The following is a 21,499-nucleotide window of genomic DNA, read 5'->3' on the forward strand; positions in this document are numbered from 1 at the left end:
CGTTTGATACTTAATTTTTATTTTTTTTTATGATTTATGAAAAAATATTTGAAAACGCAGATTGTTTTAAATCTCTAAGCTGTTGTTAAAAAGGAGAAAAAACAGATAAAGGAACTTTTAAAATTCAACATAAATTTTCTTTTAAAAAATTAAAAATGAATGCATATCATTAGAATAATTCAACAAATATTTAATTTTTTTTTTTTTTTTTTTTTTTTTTTGTTGTAAAATTTGATTTATTTAAATGTTATTTACAAAAAATAAAATAAAAATATATAAAAATTTTATTTTTTATAATGTAAATATTAATTCTGTTTTATTTTTAATGGTAGAATCCTTTAAGAAGATGGTACACATTTTTTCATAACGACTTTATTTCCTTGTTTTACAACTTTTGCCTTTTAAGATAAAAAAAAAAAAAAAATTAGTAAATACCTTTATAATATACACAAAAATGAGCAAATGGAATTTTTTAAGAAGCAAAATAATATGGCCTCAAGAATTTTGTTATGTGATTGAAAATGAAGGTTATGAAAATAAATTTGGTTATAGTTATATTGTAAAATATAATGGAAACATAGTTCATAAAAATTTAAAAAGGAATTTAAATAATATAGAAAAATTATTAAATATTACTAATGATATATGCATGGATATAGAAGAGGAAAACAATCGCCATGATTCAGATGATTTAGAATATGATATAGACGCTGCTTTCAGTGAAATGAATAAAGGCAATCAAATAATGCTAAGATTAAATGATAAAAAAGAATTTCTTCAAGATAAAATTTCAAAAGTAAATACGATTAATGAAAGATTTGATATAATAATAAAAAACGAACCAACTTTTATATTTCGCTTAGATTGGCCATTTCTTGATGTTGAAAGTAATTATTTAACTGAACACTTAAAAAGAGAGTTCTTTAAAGAAAATATGATGAAAAAAAAAAAAAAAAAAAGTAAAAATAATAAAACAAGTGAAGAAATAAAGTACAAAACTTATCTATACAATATAAAAATAATGGAAAGTGAAGAAAGTATAATTGAAAATAGAGAGTTTTTCCATTGTGAATCAAATATTGAAAATTTAAAAATATATACAATTATTAATGAAGGAAAGAACATTAAAAACATATTATATGAATATAAAGAATATTGTAAAAATACATATGTTTATGAAGAAGACGAAAGTGCAAATGAAAAAGAAAATGAAAATGAAAAAAAAAAAGAGAAGGAAATTTGTTATGAAAAATTAAGTATTCTACCTTATAGTGATATTATTTTATTAAAAAAAAGATATTTTGATAAAGAAATTAATATAGCTGGATTTTTAACTCCTTTTATTCTAAGTGGTAATATAAAGAATATGATTCAAAACATCGATCAGTATTTAAAATATGAATTTGATAGCAAAATGATTTATAAAAATTTGTGCAATATCATAAAACTAATGGATTACTTAGAAAATCACAATATAATACATGGTAACATAAAACCAACTAATCTGTTCATTAGTAATGATGGCTACAATTTATTAATAGGAAACTTTATTCCTAAAATAAAGCTAGTAAATTTTTATTTTCATGTCATACATAAAAAAAAAAAAACTCCAAAATATATTTCTCCTGAACTCCTTTTTTATTTAAATAAAAAAATTGAGATTGTAAAAACAAAAAAAAAAAAAATCAAACATATAGAAAAATATTTTATCAAAAATGATATTTTCTGCCTAGGGTTATGCTTTTATTATATTTTAACTATGAAAGAGGATATAATAAATTATATTGATTCCGAACAAATCTTTCAATTTAAAGTAGAAAATCTTCAAAAATATATAACAAAACCTAAATTATTTTTTCTTTTAAAAGATATGTTAACTTATAATCATAAGCACAGGCCTTCATGGTCTACTTTATTAAAATTAATTAATGATAGTAAAAAAAAAAAAAAAAATGATGAAACTAATTAAAAAAAAAAATTAATTTAATTGAATATTCTTTAAATCATATTTTTTTTAAAAAAAAATACTTGCAAATATATGTAGATGTTATATATTCTCCATTCTTTTATATTTTGTTTTTCTTAAAACATAAAGCTCAAATTTAAAATAACTTCAGTTATATGTAGTTTAATTATTATAAAATAGCTTAATTTTGTTATGCAAATATAGTTTCAAATAGTATATTTTTTAAAACAAACGTATTATATATAAATTTTTTTTTTTTTTTTTTTTTTTCATCTAAAAATTTAAACAAAATAAATATTAATTAGGTGGTAATGTGAAAAACTTTTATATATCACATTTGTGTATTAGTTAAATGCTATTAAAAATTATTAACAAACATATATAATAATTAAAAACAAAATAAAATATGATTTTTTTTTTTTTTTTTTTTTCATTTGTTATATATATAAATGTATTTACATTAAAAACATAATTTGCAATAATAATATTTTATTTAAAATATATTTATGCATATATATATGTGTTTGAAACCTTTTAATTCATATATTTGTTAATACTAATATGGAAACTTTTGTTTTTTTTTCTTCATTGTTTTTAATATTCTTTATGATTCATTTTAGTTTACTTCTCATTAAAAATTTTTTTTATTTTTAAAATTATTAAATGGTTTAGAGTTAAATTTGTTATTATTATTATTATTATTATTGCCATTATTATTATTTCCATTACTAAATTTATTGTTAAATTTATTATAATTACCGAAATTGTTACCTGAAAAACCTTTTCCTGATCTTTTCTTATTTCCTCCATTGTTATTATTAAATTTCTTATTACTATTATTAGTATTATCTGATGGACCATTATTTAATGTTAGTGAAACATGAATAAAATTTTCATTCAAAAGACAACCATCCTGTTCTAATGATTTAATGCAACTTTCAAGATTATCAAATACAACAAAAATTTTTGGTTTATTATTAGTGAAATAAACTTCAACTATATTACCAAATTTTTCAAACATTCTCCTAGCATCGTCTTGAGTTGTATTTTTACTAGTATGATAAAGAATGATCTTGCTTGAAACATTAGGATTTTCAAGAAATTTCACAGGTACTCCCTTAAAATATTCATTATTTTTTGATAAAAGCTTATCCTTTATTTTTCTGTCTGAGCAATATATATAAGCACTATTATTATAAGCATTAATATGTATAAATATTTTTTTTTCATCGAAATCCTCATTTAATAGATCTTTTAAAAAGTTTCTTAAATCAGCTTCTTTAGTATTTCTACTTATATTAAGTAAGGTTACTATAAATTCTTCTTTCATTTGTTCATCATTGAAATTCTGTTCATAATCTGCATTATTCATTTTTTGCTTTTTATTTTCTTTATTTACATTTTCACTAGCATTTTTTCTTTTATTTTTTCCTTCTATTCCATTTAATTCTTTTTTCTCTTCTTCAATTTCTTTGTTAACTTTATCGGAAATGTTTTTTTCTTTTTCTTCATCTGATTCTTCATCTGAATCTGAATCTGAATCTGAATCCGAATCCGAATTTTTTTTTTCAACTTTTTTTACTTCTTTTTCTTCATCTACTTTTTCATCTTCATTTGATTCTTCTGAATCTGAATCTGAATCTGAATCTGAATCTGAACTGGATTTTTCTTTTTCTAATTTTTCTATTTTTTCTTTTTTTTCCACCTTTTCTTCTTTTTTCCCTTTCTTCTCTTTCTCTTCATCTGATTCATCTGAATCTGAATCTGAATCTGATTCCTGTTTTCCATCTACTTTTTCTTTTCCCACTTTTTTTTCTTTTTCTTCATCTGAGTCATCTGAATCATCTGAATCATCTGAATCATCTGAATCTGAATCCGACTCTGACTTTTCTTTTTCTTGCATATTCTCTTTTTCTTTTGCTTCTTTTTCCTCTTCTGATTCATCTGAATCTGAATCTGAATCTGAATCTGAACTAGATTCTTTTTCTACCTTTTCTTCTTTTCCTTCTTTCTTTTCTATCTTCTTTTTTTTTTCTTTTTCATTTTTTTTTTTTTTCTCTTTTTCTTTCTCTGATTCTTCTGAATCTAATTCAGGTTCTACTTCTTCCCTTTCTACTTTTTTTTTTTTTTCTTTTTTTTTTTTCTTATCTTTATCCTTTTCTTCGTCTGAATCTGAATCTGAATCTGAATCTGAATCTGAATCTGAATCTGAATCTGATTCTGATTCTGAATCTGATTCTAATTTTTCTTTCTCCAACTCTTTTTCTTCTTTTTTAACTTTAGAAGAACCTTTATTTTTTTTATTTAATACATTCTTGCTTTCAACAGTTGAATCTGAATCTGAATCTGAACTTGAGCTTGAACCTGAACTTGAATCTTGTTTATTTTTCTCTTTTTCATTTATTTTTTTTTCTTCTTGATCACTATCACTATCACTTGAATCTGATGAATCTGATACATCTTTTTTTTCTATCTTTGCTTTTTTTTTATTTTGTTTTAGTTTCTTGTCTTCGTTTTTTTTTTCAATTTCATTTGCTTTTAAATTCTTTTGATTTAAATTACTTATATTTTTCTTACCTTTTTTTTTGCTTAATAAATTATTTGAAACCTGAAATTTTACTTCGGAATCAACTGCAGTAGATACCGTTGATTTGCTATCATTTTTATTATCATAGTTTTCTATAAAAAAAAATTTTTTAAAATAAAAAAAAAAAAATTATAATAAATAATGAGACAATATATATATATATATTTATATAAATGTTATATAAATTATTATTTTTTTTTTTTCAGAGATCTTGGTGAAAAAACAAAAATCATCAACTTATGTCAGTTTTTCTTTTTTTTTCATCATTAAAAAAAAAAATATATTTTTATAAAAATTTTTAAATATTTATTTTATAGAGTAAATATTTTATAGTATTCTTTAAATATATTAACCTTCTAATTTATTCTTTATATCTTTTTTTTTGCTTAATTCAGAGTTCAATTTAGCTTTTGACTTTTTTTTTTTATCTACTTTTGAAGCCATTTTCGTAAATTAAAAATAAAATAAAAAAATAAAACAAAATGAAATAAAATAGATATATGGCAATAGAACAAAATACAAAATAACTTACAAAGAAGAAAAAAGTAATAAATAAATAAATTTTTTTAAAAAAATTTCATTATTATGAATTTTTAAAATTTCTTTGAAAAATTAGCATATAAAATTTTTTACAATATGAATTTATTCAATAAAAATAAAGTATAATAAAAATAAAAGCCTAAATATTCATAGAATATTAAAATATTACATAATTAAAAAATTTTAAAAAATAATATAAAATTTAATTTAAAAAATATCAATATAAAAATAAAATTAAAAAAAATAAAAATATAAAAATTAAAAAATCATAAAGAAATACAGTTTACATCTGCGTAAATGCACAAACTATTGAGGCGACAAAATATAAAAAAAAAAAAAAAAATTATTTTAGCTTTTCGATTTTTATATAAATATATAAATAGTACTATTAATTCTATTAATATTTAGTATCAAAGAAAAAAAAAAAAAGTTAAAGAGAATTTTATATAATGTAAAAAAAAATGTTGTAGAAAATTTCTTTATATATTAATATATTGTTTATTTAACATATGCAAACGATTTTTTTGTAAATATTTTACAAACCCCCTTGGTTACTTAAAATTTATTAATTACAAAAGAATAAAATTATATAAAATAATTTACAACATTGTAAGAAAAAAAAAAAAAAAAACTGCAATTTTTATTTTTATAGAAAAAACAAAAAAGAAATTTTACATGATATAAAATAAAAATTTTTTTTTTTCATATATAAATAAAAAAAAAAAAAAAGGAATATGAGGAACGAATAAATATTTATAATTAAAATATTAATGAGAGAAAAAGAGTTAATTTCAATTTATAGAGATTTTTTTACTGATAAAATATATTTTTTTTTAATTTATTCAAAGGAAATTAAAAAAGTATATCTTTATGTTATTTTAAACTTTTTTTTTAAGAATAAAATTGAAAGTTTAAATATTTTGTAATAAATAAATAAAGATAGACTAAGTATTACGTATTTTTCTTTTTTTTTTTTATAAAAGATTTCTTTTATTATTATGTACTATCAAACAAATACCTTGTGCATATATATATATATATATATATATATGAGTAAATTATTCAAATTTTTCTTTTAGTACTTTTAAAATATTAAATTTTTTTCTTCTTTTTGATACGAATATGCATTTTCCTTCTTCTAATTGGCTTTTAGGTGTTTGCACACGAATATAAAATCTTAAACTATTTGACATAATATAAGCTGTAGAAGAAAAAAAAAAAATTTATATAATTTTGATATACTTTGATTTAATAATGTAATGTTTAAAGAATTTTTATTTTAATTACTAATTATATTAAAAATCACTATTTGATTAAAAAAAACATAGTTGGCATTTCCTGTGTTTTTTTTTATCCATAAATTTATTGTTACAGAGAATAAACTTAAATTCCCTAATAATATTATTAACTTAAATAAAATATTTATGTTTATGTTATATATATAAAATACGATCAAAAAATAGAAATATAATATGTGTGATTAAAATAACGATACATATAATGATTAAATAGAAAAATAATAATTTCAAAAATTAAATATTTTAATATAATTTTAAAATTTTCGAAATTTTACTAGTTTGACAAAGGGAATAGTATGTATAGTTTTTTCGTAATCAATAGATAATAGTAGCTGAAAAAAAAAAAAAAAAAATTATACAAATGACTTATTATATTTAATGAATGTTTAAATTATTTAAAATTACCAAGGAATATACTATATCATTAACTGTTATATTAGGTTGGAACACTAAGGCAATCTGAAAAAAAAAATTTCAAAAAAGCTATTATTTTTAATATACAAGATTAAATATATATATATATATATATATTGTGTATATTTCTTTCATTCTATTATTGTTTATTTATATATATATTATATGAATTTAGATTTTTTTATTTTCTACTGTGATCATGATTTTTAAATAGATAAGCGGAGTTTTCACTAAACGAAAAAAAAGAGGCAGAGGATATAGAAACACATGAAACTACATTAGAAAAAAAAAAAAACAAATAAAAGAAAAAATGAAAAAAAAAATTTTAATTTCTAATATAATAATTTGATAAGTACTTTATATTATTTATTTTATATATTATTTCATTTGTTTTCATTCATATTGTAATAATAACTATTATGTTCAATATATATAAATATATATATATTATTTAATCTTACATGAAACAAGAACAAGAAAGAGTAATAATAATCCTTAAACATCTAAAAGTAAAAATAAAATATTTTATATATACATATTATTTAATTCTTCATATTGTTATTTTCTATAAAAAAAGACTTACCAAAGAAAAAATATACCAAAAATTACCTAAGTTTGGCAATAAAAATAATATTTTATATTCATTAATCAATGTATTATTTAAAAAGAACTAAAAAATATATAAAAAAAAAAAAAAAAACATATAAAGTATACAAGTACATTTAAATGTTATCTTCTTTTTTTATAATTTTACATATTAGAATCATAATAGATTTATCCTATGTAATAGTAAAGTTGTTTATATTTATTTAAAATTTTTGTTTTATTATTACCATTGAGTTTGCATTAACATAAGAAGATATATATATTAACAGAAAATAAGTTGTAAGCGTAATAAGAAGTAAAAAGATATTTTTTAATAGCATATGAAAAAGCTTAGAAAATTTTATATTTTCATTGATTTCATATTTATTTATTTTTTCATTGATAAAAATAATAAAATTATTTATTCCTATTATAATGAGTATAAAATGAAAAGATGATACATATAAAAGTATTGCATTAAAAAATATTATCATAAATAAATTAAGAATAGATAAACATTTCTTTGAAAAATTATTTATTCTTAAAAGTGTTAGATAAAAAGATATGGTTATTATTAGTAACTTAAAATTGTCAAGAGATAAAAAACTATTTGATAAAATGGTAAGAGGGTTATTTAAGTAAATATTGATTAATAAAATTGAATTAATTAATTTCCATTTTTCTTTTTTGTTTTGGTTTATGTAATTAAAATAAGTACTCCACGTCATTAATTTTTCAACAATTAAAAATAAAAAAATAGCTATTAATATATCTATTGCAGTAATAAATATATAATAACGAAATTCATAATAATTTCCGATACTTGATAATATGTTATTTTTAAATCTCAATTTTTTAAAAATAATAAAATGAATAAATTTCAAAAATAAAGGATTAATTCTCACTATTAAAGAATGGTATATGTCCTTATACAATTTGCTTAATATATAGCTTTCATATATATATTTAAAATTATATATATCTGAATTAAAAGAATAATGCATAGAATCATTTTTGAATAAAAATTGTTTTAATTGATTATTTCTTTTATTTTTTTGAAAGTATTTCTCAAGCTCTTTTAATTCCTCATTTTTATTATATTCATACTCAATCAAATTGTTCATTTCACTTTTTCCTTTATTCATGTTATCATCAATATTTATTAGCTTATTAATGTATTCATAATTACTTCCTTCTAGTACATTTAATACTAAAAAAATTAAAATTCTTATTATCAAGCAAATAAGGCAACTAGCAACTAAATATTTACACCCGCTTTTTTTTTTATAATTAAGTAACTTATTTTTCTTTATTTCATCCATCTTTAAGAGAAAAAAGGTAAAATTAACATCTATATATATAAATCAAGGTGATATAATATATCCAATACATAAAGGAAACAAAAAAAAATAAATGGAATTTATAAAAAAAAGGGAATTACTAAAAATGAAAAGTATAAATTTTCCAAAATGTGTAAATATTTAATACATAAAATATTTTTTTTAATTCATTTCTGTTATATCCTTTTTTTTTATTATTTATTTTTATTTTATTTTTATTTATTATCTAATTTTATTTTATTTTTTTTTTTTTTTTATGCTTTAAAAAAAAAATATTATTTTTTTAATTCATCGAAAAAATTCATATTTTTTAAGTTGTTTTCGAACTTTAATAAAAAAAAAAATTAATTGATATATCTTTAAAAAAATGAAATAGTTATAATTAAAACTATTAGTTGTTAAGGATCAGTTTTAATATTTTTTTTCAATTTTTCATCTGTTAGGTTTAAATTTTGAGAATAATTTTTTGAAATTTTTGATTTTTTAATTTTAATAAGATTCAAAAAAATAAAAAAACAAGAAAATTTTTATTTTTATCTTAATTTTTTTTTTTTAATATAGTTTAATACTTTTAATCAGAAATTAATTTTAAAAAGCTTAGCTTTCAATTATAGAAACTGGCCCTTATTATGTATATTTAAAAAATGCTATTATAATAAATATTATGTTATAAAAAGATATTAAAAAAATATATGTAAGTATACATTAAACGCTTTATAAATAATAGAAATTCATTTAAATTTTATTTTATTTTATTTTTTTTTTATATATTTTGTGAAAAATGTTAAGAACAAAATATAACATTCTAAATGTATTTCCGAAGAACAATGAAAAAATAAAATTTGGTTTTAATAAATTAAGCCATGTATTAGAAGCAAATAAATTAAATAACAATACTAACAAATATAAGGAAATAAAAAAAATAAAGAATTATAATTTTAGCAAAACAATTAATAACGATAGTAATAATAGCAATAATGATAATTTAAAAGATTTCAATAAATTAATAAATGATAACTTTATTGAAAAGAAAAATGAGAATTTATTTAAAATATTTAAAAAAAATTTTGCGATAGGAGTATTTGAAAGAAAAAAGCCACATATGAATATAGGAACTATTGGTCATGTTGATCATGGTAAGACTACATTAACAGCAGCAATAACAAAAGTTTGTTCAAATTTGAATAGAGGAACCTTTAAATCATATGAAGAAATAGATAAAACTCCAGAAGAACAAAAAAGAGGAATAACAATTAATGCTACACATGTAGAATATGAAACTGAAAAAAGACATTACAGTCATATTGATTGCCCTGGACATTTAGATTATATTAAAAACATGATTACAGGAACATCTCAAATGGATGGAAGTATTTTAGTTGTTTCTGCTTATGATGGGTTAATGCCCCAAACGAAAGAACATGTTTTGTTATCTAGACAAATAGGTATTGAAAAGATGATAGTCTATTTAAATAAAATAGATATGTGTGAAGATCAGGAATTAGTTGATTTAGTTGAGTTAGAAATACGAGAATTATTATCCTTTCATAAATATGATGGAGATAACGTTCCATTTATAAAAGGATCTGCATTAAAAGCATTAAACGATGATAAATCGGAATACGGAGTTCCTTCTATTTTAAAACTGCTAGATGCATGCGATAATTACATTGATGAACCTAAACGTAAAATTGATTTACCTTTTTTAATGAGCATAGATGATGTTTTGCAAATATCAGGTAAAGGTACAGTTGCAACGGGAAGGGTAGAACAAGGTATGTTGAAGTTGAATGATCAAGTTGAAATTTTAGGAATAAAGGATAAATCAATTAAAACTGTTATTACAGGAATAGAAATGTTTAGAAAAACATTAGATACTGCACAAGCAGGAGATCAAATTGGGGTTATGCTCAAAAATGTGAAGAAAAACGATATATCAAGAGGAATGGTTATAACAAAAATAGCTAACATGAAAACATATAAAAAATTTGAAAGTGACATGTATGTTTTAAAAAATGAAGAAGGAGGAAGAAAAAATCCTTTTTCTTCTTATTATAGACCACAGGCATATATAAGAACAGCTGATGTTAATTGTGCGGTTATACTAAATGAAGATACTCAAATAGCTAATCCTGGTGATAATATAAAATGTACAATTGAATTAATGTATCCCTTAGCTTTAGATAATGGATTACGATTTTCTTTAAGAGAAGGAGGAAAAACTGTTGCATCTGGTGTTATTACAAAACTTTTATAATTAGAAAAAAAAAAAAAAAAATTTATATATGCATTTATATAGAATGGAAAAAATTATATATTCAAAAAATTTAAAGGATATATTTAATTTAATATTAAGTAGACATATATACATTGAAAATGATTATATTATTAAATTTATTGAAATGGATATTTTTATTTTATATATTATATTTTATTGTTATATATATTTTTTATTTCACTTTATTTAACTAATATTCTTATTTTATTTTTTATATATTTATTTATTTATTTTATTTTGTTTTATTTTATTTTATTTTTTTTGTTATTTAAATAGAATTTTAAGGTTTTAAACAAATATTTTTGTATACTATCATTTTATTTTAATTTTTTTTTTTTTTTTTAAATTACTTTTTTAATAATTATTATAACAAATAATTAAAAAATTCTAATATTATAAACTTTTTTAAAATTATAAAATATTAGGACATATGATATTAAAAAAAAAATATAAATTATACAAAAAATAAAAATACAGGATTTATTGCTTTGAAAAAAAAAAAAAAAAAGTTAATAATAAATAAAAAAATTATAATAAAGTAAAAAACGGTAAGGTATAATCGTAATAATTTAATATGATATAATATAAATTAAAAAGAATATTAACTAAAAAAGTTTCATTAAATAATCAAATAATTGTATAATATGTATAAACAAAAAATACATTACAATAAATATATATATAATAAACAAAATAAAATAAAATAACAAAATAAATATATTTTTTTTTTTTATTCGTTTTTCATTTATTTATTATTTTTTTTTTTCATATAAATAATCTTGACAATTCTTCAATACGATATGCTTCTTCTGTTACAGGGCATACGAAAATATCATCTGATTTACGAAATAATGAAATAGCTTTTTCTGAAAAGACATGCCCATCTGGTGTAGTAAAAGGAGGATTTTTTTCATCCATCACCTCATTTGTAAATGGGCAAACTAAAAAACTTCTTGTTTTTTGTATATTAGGCAAATGATTGATAGTATTTTTTAATTCATCCATACAAGTTGGGCATTTCGTTGATTTTTTTTTTCCGCATTGATCTGTCTTTATTACTGAAATACCTGCTTTTAATAATAATTCAAGCAATGGTTTATTTAATACTCCTGATATTTCTGAATATACTTTTTTAAATAACTTTATTACCTTTTTCCATCTTTTTTCGTTAAATAATTTTAATGATAATGTACTACTGTTTAAACCTATATGTGTAATGATATATCTTATATCAGATGAGATACAACTTTCTGACTGGGATACAAATTTTTTAATATATTCAACAGCCTCAAAAAACTTTTTTTCAAATATTAAATTGATAACATGTTGCAAATGCAACTCTGATTCTATATTAGAATCAATTTTTTTTAATTGTGATTTATATTTTTGGCACCATTCTAATGCTGGTTTCGTATTATGATTTTTTAATTCATTTATTATTTCTAAATATTCTTTATATATATCAGCATCTGAATAATTTTCTAATTTATATCTTTTACAAAATACTTCTTCTGTATCAAAATATCCATATCTTGATAAATATTCATCTATTAACCAATTTATTCTATTTTCATAGGTTTCAAATCGAAAATCATGTTTCAAATTTTCTAGTTGAATATCTGCCTCAAAATAAATATATTTAAGTCTATTCACTAATCTTTTAATGTATTTATTTAGTAATACCTTGGATTCATTAACTTTATTTTTTAAAACTTGTAATTTTTCTATTATAGTATTTAATTTATCTACACATATATCATCACTTAAATTTGTTAATTTTTTTTCAATAAATAAAGTTATTATCATAATATTTTTTTCTAATTCCTTTTGTATATTTCTGAATGTATTTAATATACATTTTAAAGGTACTTGTATAAAAGATTTATCAATAGCATTTAAAGACAACTTTTTTGCTTCGTTATCTTTATCATCTTCATTTTTCTTATTTTCAAAATCTTCTGTTTTATCTTTTTCTTTTTCCTTTTCATATTTTATATTTTTCTCTAACTCATTTTCTTCTTCTCCTTCAATAGACTTCAATAAATGTTTTCTCATTTTTTTTTTTTTAATTTTAGTTTCTGTTTCTTTTTCTTCATTAAACTTACTTATTTCATTTTTATCTTCATATATATTTAGTATTTTTATATCTTCAACAAATGCATAATTTAAATTTCTCCAAACGTCTACATCATCATTTTGTTCATAATAGTTATCATAAAATAATTCATCAATTATATTTTTCTCATATGCAGTCTCCCCTCTTTCATTTTTATTACTTTTATAATTATTATCTTCTTTTATTATTACTGTATTTATATTTCCTTCATTTATTAAGATGCCAGAGCTTTCTTTTTGATTATCTAAATTTGTTTTTTCTTCATATTTTTTAACTAGAGTTTTTTCTTTACCTTCTTTATTTTTTTTATCATTATCTTCCTCTTGTAAGGTATTTTTATAAATAGAAAGATCTTTTTCTTTATTTAAATATTCATTAATTTTACTTTCCATAAAAAAAATAGTCTTAGCATTTTCTTCAGCAGTTTTAATTTGTTTTTCTAAGCTTTCTTCTAAAATTTCTAGTGTCTTACTTTTTTTACATTCTTCATCATTGTCCTCATTGTTTTTAAAATTTAATTTATAAATTTCATTCATATTTGCTTCTTTGTTTTTACTTTCGCTTTTATTATCTATAGTATAAGAAAAAGTAATACATTTAATTTCACCAGATTTTAAATCATTATTATTTATATATTTTTTTTTTAACTCTATATCTTTTTCTTTTTCAGTATTAGATTCGTTTACTAATTTATGAGAATTCTTACTGTTTTTCTTATTATCATTTCCTTTTTTTTCTTTAGAAGTTAAATTCTCATTTTTCTCATTAGAAGTATTTTCTGTTCTTTCTTTGTCTTCATTGAATGGTCTATTCTCCTTTTCCATCCTTTTTTTTTATAAAAAATATTTTAAAAAAGGATAATCTTTTTCTTTCTATTGTTTTTTATAAAACTTATCGAAAATATTTTATATAAATGCATAAAATTCCAACAATATCAAAAATATTATTACATGAAAATTTCATTAAATTATTATTATATTTTTAATTGTATAAATATCAAAATATTTTTCCTTGTTAATTAAAAAAAAAAAATGGTAAATAAATTTACTTATTTTAAAATTTCAGCGTTGTATAAAATTGAGTCATGCAAATAGGAAGCAGTAAGAAGTTTCGTAAGAACATTAAAAAACAAAAAAAAAACTTAAAAGCTCATTTTTTTTATACTTATGCATGGAATAATTATGAAAAAAAAAAAAAAAAGTGTGTATTATTAATACTTTTCGCTTTATATATATACATGTGTATATTTTTACTGCATTCAAATAATTAAATTTTATTATTTTTCCAATAGAATAAAAAAAGATTATAAAAATAAAAATATATATTACACATTTATCAGTTCATATTAACAAATTGGAGAAAATAAAATTTTTAAAATGTCTTTTATATTTTAAATATTAAAACATTATGATTTCTTTTTAATTATTGTTCTAATATGAAAAAAAAAAAAATACTGTAAAATAAAAAAAAAAAAAAAGTAAACGAACATATTAAAATAACAAACTTAAAAATACTTTTAATACAAAAAATAAATTAATTAAAAATTAAAATTTTTAAGAAAAATATATATATATATATATATATCTTAGTAAATAAAAAAAAACTTGAAAAAAATTTTACATTTTTTAGTTTAAATCATTATAGAGATAAAGAAATTAAAACATATATTTATGTATTTATATATATATATATATATTAAAATTATAATCTTTTAAAAAATTTTAAAAGAAAAATCATTTTATCTTATAATATTTAAGGAATTTTTTTTTTCTTTTTTTTTTTTTACATATAAATGTTTCTTGTCCTTGTAAATTCTGCTTTATAGAATGTGAAAAATATTTTACCAAATAATAAATTACTTTTAAAAATGAATTAAGATAATTAATAAAGTAACTAATTAAATTAAATGAATAATAAAATAGTTTTACTTATATATAAAATATATTTTTCTTTATAAGACAAATCTTTAGATTCTACTTTTTATGAAAATTAAAAAAGAGATTTAATTTTTTTCAATTTTAGTAAAAAGACTACATTATTTTTAGAATTTTATTTCATTCTATTATATTAATGGAAACTCAATTTTTATTTTTTTTAAAAACTTTGATATCACAAGAAAAACATATATAAAACTATATATATTTTGAAATAAAAAATATTTTCTTTTAGTAATTTTAAAATTATACATAAAAATATATACATATATCTTTCCTTTTCTTCATATAGAAATGTTCATAATATTTATTTCTTTTCTTTTTAAATAAAAAATTCCAATAAGAGATTTAGAAAAAAAGTAAAATAAGGAAAATAAAATTTATAGGATCCTCTTCAAAAAAGTAATAAGTTTGAAAAAAATATTTCTAAAATATATATAAAAATAGTTCATAATATATTTCTTTTTCTATATTTGATATAATTATATTTAAAGAAAATATAAGTGTTTAATTTTTTAAAGTATTTTTTTTTTGTAAATTTTATAAAATATATTTAATGAGATAAATACAATAATTAAATGGATAAAAACAATTTGCCAAATTTTCTTTTTCATATAATTAGAATCTTTAATCTTTTTGAACAAAGAAAGAATAATATATATTATTTATATAATAATACTTTTTAAAGTTGTGTAAAAAATTAAAAAAAATATATAAAAAAAAGTAACGTATAGATATGTTCTTAAGTATTTATTTATCATTACAATTTAAAAAATAAGAAATTGTAAAATATAGAAAAATGCTATTATAATTTAAAACTTTGAAAACTTTAAACTTCATTAAATTCATTATTTCAGAGTTATAAAAGGTATATATATATATATATATATATATATATATATATATTATAAATATATAGGTATTATAAATAATGAAGCTATATTAATAAATACAAGGAACAGTTTGCTCATATTTAAAATTATATATTAAAACATTAAAATTATTCATTAAAAATAAAAATTATTCATTTTTTTTATCAATATAACACCTTTATAACAATTTGAGTACAAACTTAAATTATTTTTATTTTTTTTTTTAAATTTGCGAAGGTATATATCTTCAAGCTTATAAAAAATTTTTTTACACAATTTTTTTTTTTTCTTAAAATCTCTTTGTTCAATGTGTATTGATTTTAATTAAAAATGCAATTTTATTTTTGTTATAGTTTTATTAGCAAATTTAAGTCGAAAAGAAAAACTTAGTTTTTTTTTCAGTAAAAATTTCTAAAATTAAATTAGTTGCAGTAAGAATAAAGTAAAATGAAAAAAAAACAAAAAAAAAAAAATATAATATAAATAAATAAATATAAAATATATAGCTTATGATAAAAAAAAATTTTTTTTAATGTAAAATTTTTAGTTTTGTAAATTAAATGATTTAAACTGAATAATAAACCTAACAGAAAAAATAATTTTATTAATTTTTTACAGTAATAGCAAAGTTTTGTAAAGATTAATTATTTGATTTGTAATAAATAGATATTTATGAATTAAAAAAAAAAAAAAAAAAAAAAAAACAGGTGTAAAAGAAGAATTAAATAAAGTATATATTAGAAAATAAATATTGAAAGATTTATTTATTTATTTTTATTTAAGGAATAGATAATATCTGAAAAAAAAATATATATATATATATATAAAATAACAAAATGAAAGGGGTAAATGATTTTATTAGAAAAGTAAATGATACAGAAAAAATGAAGAGATATATAGCAGATCATAGCTCTTCGATAAAAATTTATTGTTTTTTTCTATTTTTAGTTTTTATTTTTTATCACTTATTTTCTGATGGAGATTTTTCTTTTTTATTAACCCTTTCATCTGTTATTAGTATGTTTTCATTTCTGATGGTATTTTTTAAAATTGAAATGAACAAATCATGTGCAGGTGTTTCATTAAAAATGATGGAATGCTACGTAGTATTAAATACTGCGAGATTATTATCTATTGTTCCATTTGAAGGATATTTACCATATGATAAAAGTGGAGATTGGTTATATCAATTAGTTGAAGCAATTTCCTTATTTATTAATTGTTGTATTGTTTACTTGTGCAGATATAAATATAAAAACACTTATGATAATGTAAATGATATCTTTAATAACCTATTTTTAATTATACCTGCATTTATTATTGCAATTTTTGTCCATCCATCTTTGAATTCATTCTTTCCAGCAGACGTAAATAAAATATAAAAAAAAAAATTAATCAAAATATTTAAAAAAAAAATATATTTTATATTAAAAATAAATAATGTAAACTATATAATTTTTTAATAATTTTTAGGTATCATGGTCATTTGCTTTATATTTAGAATCAGTTTGTGTATTACCACAATTATCTATGTTTCAGAAAGAAGTGACATAAAAAAAAAAAAAATTATTTTATGAATGACATTTTTTCATATATGTTTATAAAAACTTTTATTTTATTATTTAATTATATAGAATTTATTTTATTTTAAAATTTCACTTTTTTTTTTAGGGGAAAGTAGCTGCATTTACTACTCACTTTTTAGCTTCTCAAGCTTTTTCAAAAGTAATAGATAATTAAAATAAATTTAAAATAAAGAAGCTTTTATACACCTTTTAATTTTTTTTTTTCTTAATACTTATATTAGGTTTTGTCTTTCTTTTTTTGGATAGTGTCATATAAAGAATTGAACTCTTCAGATAATATTGTAAATATTCAGTTTTCCTATATTATTTCATTGTTTTTTTTTTAATATAATTATATATATATATATTTATATATATATATTTTTTTTTTAGATTAAATCATATGTTGGTTTGTGGGTTGTTATTATGCAAGTAAGATAACTTATATATATATTTACTCATTTATTCATATATTCATTTAATTATTTCTGTTTTATTCATGTAGGTTGTTCAGTTAGCTCTAATGGGAGATTTTATTTATCATTATATAAGATGGTATGAAATAAAAAAAAATTTTATTTTAAATTGAATAAATTTTATAAAAATATATTACATTAAAGAAAATTATAAGTTTCTTTATTTATTTATCTGAATATTTTTAATTACATTTTCTTACACAAATATATATATGTATGGATATTTAATATATTTTGGTTTGTATTTATATATATATATATATTTTTTTTTTTTATAACTAAAATGATACAATTATATTAATGTAGTTTTATTTTAAAATATTTTTCTTACAATTATTTTTAGTTTAAGCAAGGGTGTATCTTTCGATAATTTATTAAATGAAAATGTTTAAAAATAAATTAAAATAAAAATATTTCTTTTTTAAATTTACTCTATATGTGACAAAAAGGCAATAATTTTCAAGACTTTTTTTTTATATCTTTAAATATTATATTTTGTTTTAATAAGAAAGGGTGTGCATATATATATGTGAATAAGAAGAAATTTTCAAACATTAATGGGAACATAAGAAAAGAAAAAGAAGATATAATATGAAGAAAAAGAATAGTTAAGGTTATAATACTTAATAATTATCAAATTCAAATAGAATTATTCTCTTGAATTATTTTTAAATATGCACATAAATATTTAGTTTTTTTTTTAAATATTTAAATTTTTGTAAATGTCCCTTTTTTTTTTCTTATTTTTACTATTTTTTATATATTTATATTTTAGTCTATATTAAAATTTATATTTTATATATATATATATATATATATATATATATTTAAAAAAAAAAAAATTAAATAAAGATTATAAATAGCTTGATATTCAGTAATTTATAATTTTTAAATGAAATAAATTTAAAAAAAAAGTAAGAAATTTTTTATAATTAACAAAAATTACATATTGATAAAATTATATCTTTATATATATTTTTAGATGCAGGTTATATTTTAAAAATTCTTAAATATATAGAAATTTTAATGCATAGTTTTTCATATATAATTTCACAATAATTTTATATTTACATTCATTTATTTTACTTTTATTTATGTAACAGCTTATTTGTTTTATCTTATTTATATTTTATTTGTTTTATCCTAAATTTTTTATATTATTTTATTTTTATTTCATCTTTTTTTTATAAATCTTTCTATATTATATTTTTTTTTTTTTTTTAAATTCTTAAAAAGACGCTTTTTTTTTTTCTACCATAGTAAATATATATATTTATTAAAAAATTAAAAAAAAGAAAAAATAAAAAAAAGGAAAAAAAAAAAAAATAATCATAAAGTGAATGCATTTATTAAAAAAATATTTTCTTTATATTTTCATATTATTTAATGTTATGAATAATTTTATTTTAAAAAAAAAAAATAATTAATAACTTTTCCATTGAGGAATATAAAAAATATTCAATTAAGAATTTTTTTCTTTTATTATTATGTTTGTGTCAAAAAATTGAGAAGCCTTTTTAGTGTTCTTTTTTTTAAGTACTTTCAGAAAATTTCTATGAAAAAAAAATTGGCATTTAACTTTCTTTTGTTAATTTTAAGTATAATGTAACTTGTAAAAAAATAATATATTACTTAATGGAGAAAAAAAAAATTAAAAAAAAGGATAGTAAAAATGTTTTTAATTAAAAAAAGAAGTATTCATTCTTATAATGTCATTTCTACGTTAAATATTTTAAGTAAAAGTTTTTTAAATACAAATAATAGTTTTATTTTCCTAAAAAGGTAATATTATTTATATATTCCTTTTGTAATATTTTTTTTTTTTTTGTATTGAAACAATGATCTTGATTTATTTAAATAAACATTTCTCCTTTCAAAATTTTTTTTTTTTTAAGGCATTTTTCAAGTAAAAATTTTTATGATATATTAAATGTTAAGAAAACTAGTAGCAAAAATGAAATAAAGCAGGCATATAGAAAATTAGCATTAAAATATCATCCTGATAGAAATCCAAATAATAGAAAAGAGTCAGAACAAAAATTTAGAGAGATAACAGAAGCATATGAAACATTAAGTGATGATAATAAGAAAAGAATTTATGATAGTCAACTAAATAGTGGATTTTATTCTAACAATTTTAATAACTATGCAAATACATCAACTAATAGTACGAACTATAATTATCATACAAGGAAAATGACTGATGAAGAAATTGAAAATGTTTTTAAAAATGTATTTGGGAATATTAACTTAAATGATATTTTTAAATCAAATATTTTTAATGAAGTAAGAAAGAAAAATTTATTAACAAGAAATATACGTGTATATATATATATATATACAACATCATTGTTGAAAAAGCTAAACTATATAGAAAGACTTAAAAATAATTAATTGATATTTATTGCTTAGATAATTAAAAAAAAATTAAAATATATGAATTGAAGTAATTTATATAGATAGTTGTACATTTTGATTTTTCTTTTTTTCTTTATAATAGAATAATTTTAGATCTAGAACAATGCAAAATGACATTTTTAGTAATTTAGGATCATTTGGTAATTTTTCAAATTTTTTTCTTTTAATTTTTTTTTTTTTAATCCATATTTTAATATTAAATTTATATATACTGAATATATTTTTATTCTTTTTTTTTTTTTTTTTTTTTGTTACAGGGTCCTACGGGAACAATAACAATGAAAATATCAAACGTAATAATATATCCCATATTTTTTAATATATAATATATTTTTTGATGTAATTTTATTAATACTTCTTTTTTTCCTCTTTACTTTTTTAGAAACAAATATAAAGACTGAAATAATACCAAAAGGAAATAAAATAATAGAAAAAACCACTAAAATTATTACTTACAAAGATGGGAAAGTAAAACAAGAAATAATAGAAAGAGAAATAAATAATAATAGTAAAGGTTCATAAACAAGATAAAATATACTTATATGTATAATACAAAAAAAAAAAAAAAAATTTTTTTTTAATGTCTTCTTTTTTTCCGTTACTCTAATTGAAGTTTTTTTTTTTTTTTTTTTAATTTATCTTTTATTATTATTTTTTCTTTTTTTAATTTTTTTTTGGAATTAAAGCTTTTTTAATAATGATCTATTTTCTTATTTTTTAATAGAATTTGGAGACTTCTTCGATTTTGACTTTTTAAAAAACAATTTACACAATTTGAACAAAGAAAATAGGAATAGTGCATATAGCAACAAAATATTTAATAGAACTATAAGAGATTATAAACAAAATAATGTATCAAAATATATTTTTAATTATTTTTATGATATATTTTCTATTGCAACTAGAAGATTTTTTGTTAATTTGATTTTGCAACTAATTAGAAAAGTAATACAAACTATAATTTTTATTTTAAAAAAAAAATAAATTTCTCTAATTTTTCATATTTAATTTAATTTTCTTTATAATATTTAATGATATTTTTTTTCACTTTTTTTAAATGTTGTTACAATTATTTTTTTCTTAATATTTTTTTTGATTTAAAAAAAAATT

The 21,499-nt window shown here is 17.7% G+C and overlaps 7 protein-coding genes across 7 annotated transcripts; 4 read left to right on the plus strand and 3 right to left on the minus strand.

Moving 5' to 3' along the window:
- Nucleotides 1–454: 454 nt before the first annotated feature.
- On the plus strand, nucleotides 455–1,969 carry PRELSG_1265900 (protein kinase, putative; the record flags this gene model as incomplete). The annotated part of the gene is made up of 1 exon (XM_028678477.1): nucleotides 455–1,969. One exon carries the CDS (start codon nucleotides 455–457, stop codon nucleotides 1,967–1,969), a length of 1,515 nt encoding a protein of 504 aa, XP_028534763.1.
- A 628-nt stretch (nucleotides 1,970–2,597) lies between these two features.
- On the minus strand, nucleotides 2,598–4,997 carry PRELSG_1266000 (conserved Plasmodium protein, unknown function; the record flags this gene model as incomplete). The annotated part of the gene is made up of 2 exons (XM_028678479.1): nucleotides 2,598–4,645; nucleotides 4,907–4,997. The coding sequence occupies 2 exons, from the start codon at nucleotides 4,995–4,997 to the stop codon at nucleotides 2,598–2,600; spliced, it is 2,139 nt and encodes a 712-aa protein (XP_028534764.1).
- Nucleotides 4,998–6,151: 1,154 nt separating this feature from the next.
- Nucleotides 6,152–8,712, minus strand: PRELSG_1266100 (GPI transamidase subunit PIG-U, putative; the record flags this gene model as incomplete). The annotated part of the gene is made up of 8 exons (XM_028678480.1): nucleotides 6,152–6,294; nucleotides 6,381–6,501; nucleotides 6,667–6,723; nucleotides 6,797–6,850; nucleotides 6,998–7,078; nucleotides 7,267–7,308; nucleotides 7,389–7,475; nucleotides 7,639–8,712. The coding sequence occupies 8 exons, from the start codon at nucleotides 8,710–8,712 to the stop codon at nucleotides 6,152–6,154; spliced, it is 1,659 nt and encodes a 552-aa protein (XP_028534765.1).
- A 799-nt stretch (nucleotides 8,713–9,511) lies between these two features.
- On the plus strand, nucleotides 9,512–10,987 carry PRELSG_1266200 (elongation factor Tu, putative; the record flags this gene model as incomplete). The annotated part of the gene is made up of 1 exon (XM_028678481.1): nucleotides 9,512–10,987. The coding sequence occupies one exon, from the start codon at nucleotides 9,512–9,514 to the stop codon at nucleotides 10,985–10,987; it is 1,476 nt and encodes a 491-aa protein (XP_028534766.1).
- A 786-nt stretch (nucleotides 10,988–11,773) lies between these two features.
- Nucleotides 11,774–13,948, minus strand: PRELSG_1266300 (conserved Plasmodium protein, unknown function; the record flags this gene model as incomplete). The annotated part of the gene is made up of 1 exon (XM_028678482.1): nucleotides 11,774–13,948. The coding sequence occupies one exon, from the start codon at nucleotides 13,946–13,948 to the stop codon at nucleotides 11,774–11,776; it is 2,175 nt and encodes a 724-aa protein (XP_028534767.1).
- Nucleotides 13,949–16,766: 2,818 nt separating this feature from the next.
- On the plus strand, nucleotides 16,767–18,363 carry PRELSG_1266400 (ER lumen protein retaining receptor 1, putative; the record flags this gene model as incomplete). Its single annotated transcript, XM_028678483.1, has 7 exons — nucleotides 16,767–17,297; nucleotides 17,404–17,475; nucleotides 17,602–17,655; nucleotides 17,738–17,797; nucleotides 17,889–17,927; nucleotides 18,001–18,050; nucleotides 18,315–18,363. The coding sequence occupies 7 exons, from the start codon at nucleotides 16,767–16,769 to the stop codon at nucleotides 18,361–18,363; spliced, it is 855 nt and encodes a 284-aa protein (XP_028534768.1).
- Nucleotides 18,364–19,643: 1,280 nt separating this feature from the next.
- Nucleotides 19,644–21,373, plus strand: PRELSG_1266500 (DnaJ protein, putative; the record flags this gene model as incomplete). The annotated part of the gene is made up of 6 exons (XM_028678484.1): nucleotides 19,644–19,753; nucleotides 19,867–20,257; nucleotides 20,472–20,529; nucleotides 20,647–20,682; nucleotides 20,772–20,903; nucleotides 21,114–21,373. The coding sequence occupies 6 exons, from the start codon at nucleotides 19,644–19,646 to the stop codon at nucleotides 21,371–21,373; spliced, it is 987 nt and encodes a 328-aa protein (XP_028534769.1).
- Nucleotides 21,374–21,499: the final 126 nt, after the last annotated feature.

Source organism: Plasmodium relictum, assembly GCF_900005765.1.
Source record: "Plasmodium relictum strain SGS1 genome assembly, chromosome: 12".
Lineage (NCBI taxonomy): Eukaryota > Apicomplexa > Aconoidasida > Haemosporida > Plasmodiidae > Plasmodium > Plasmodium relictum.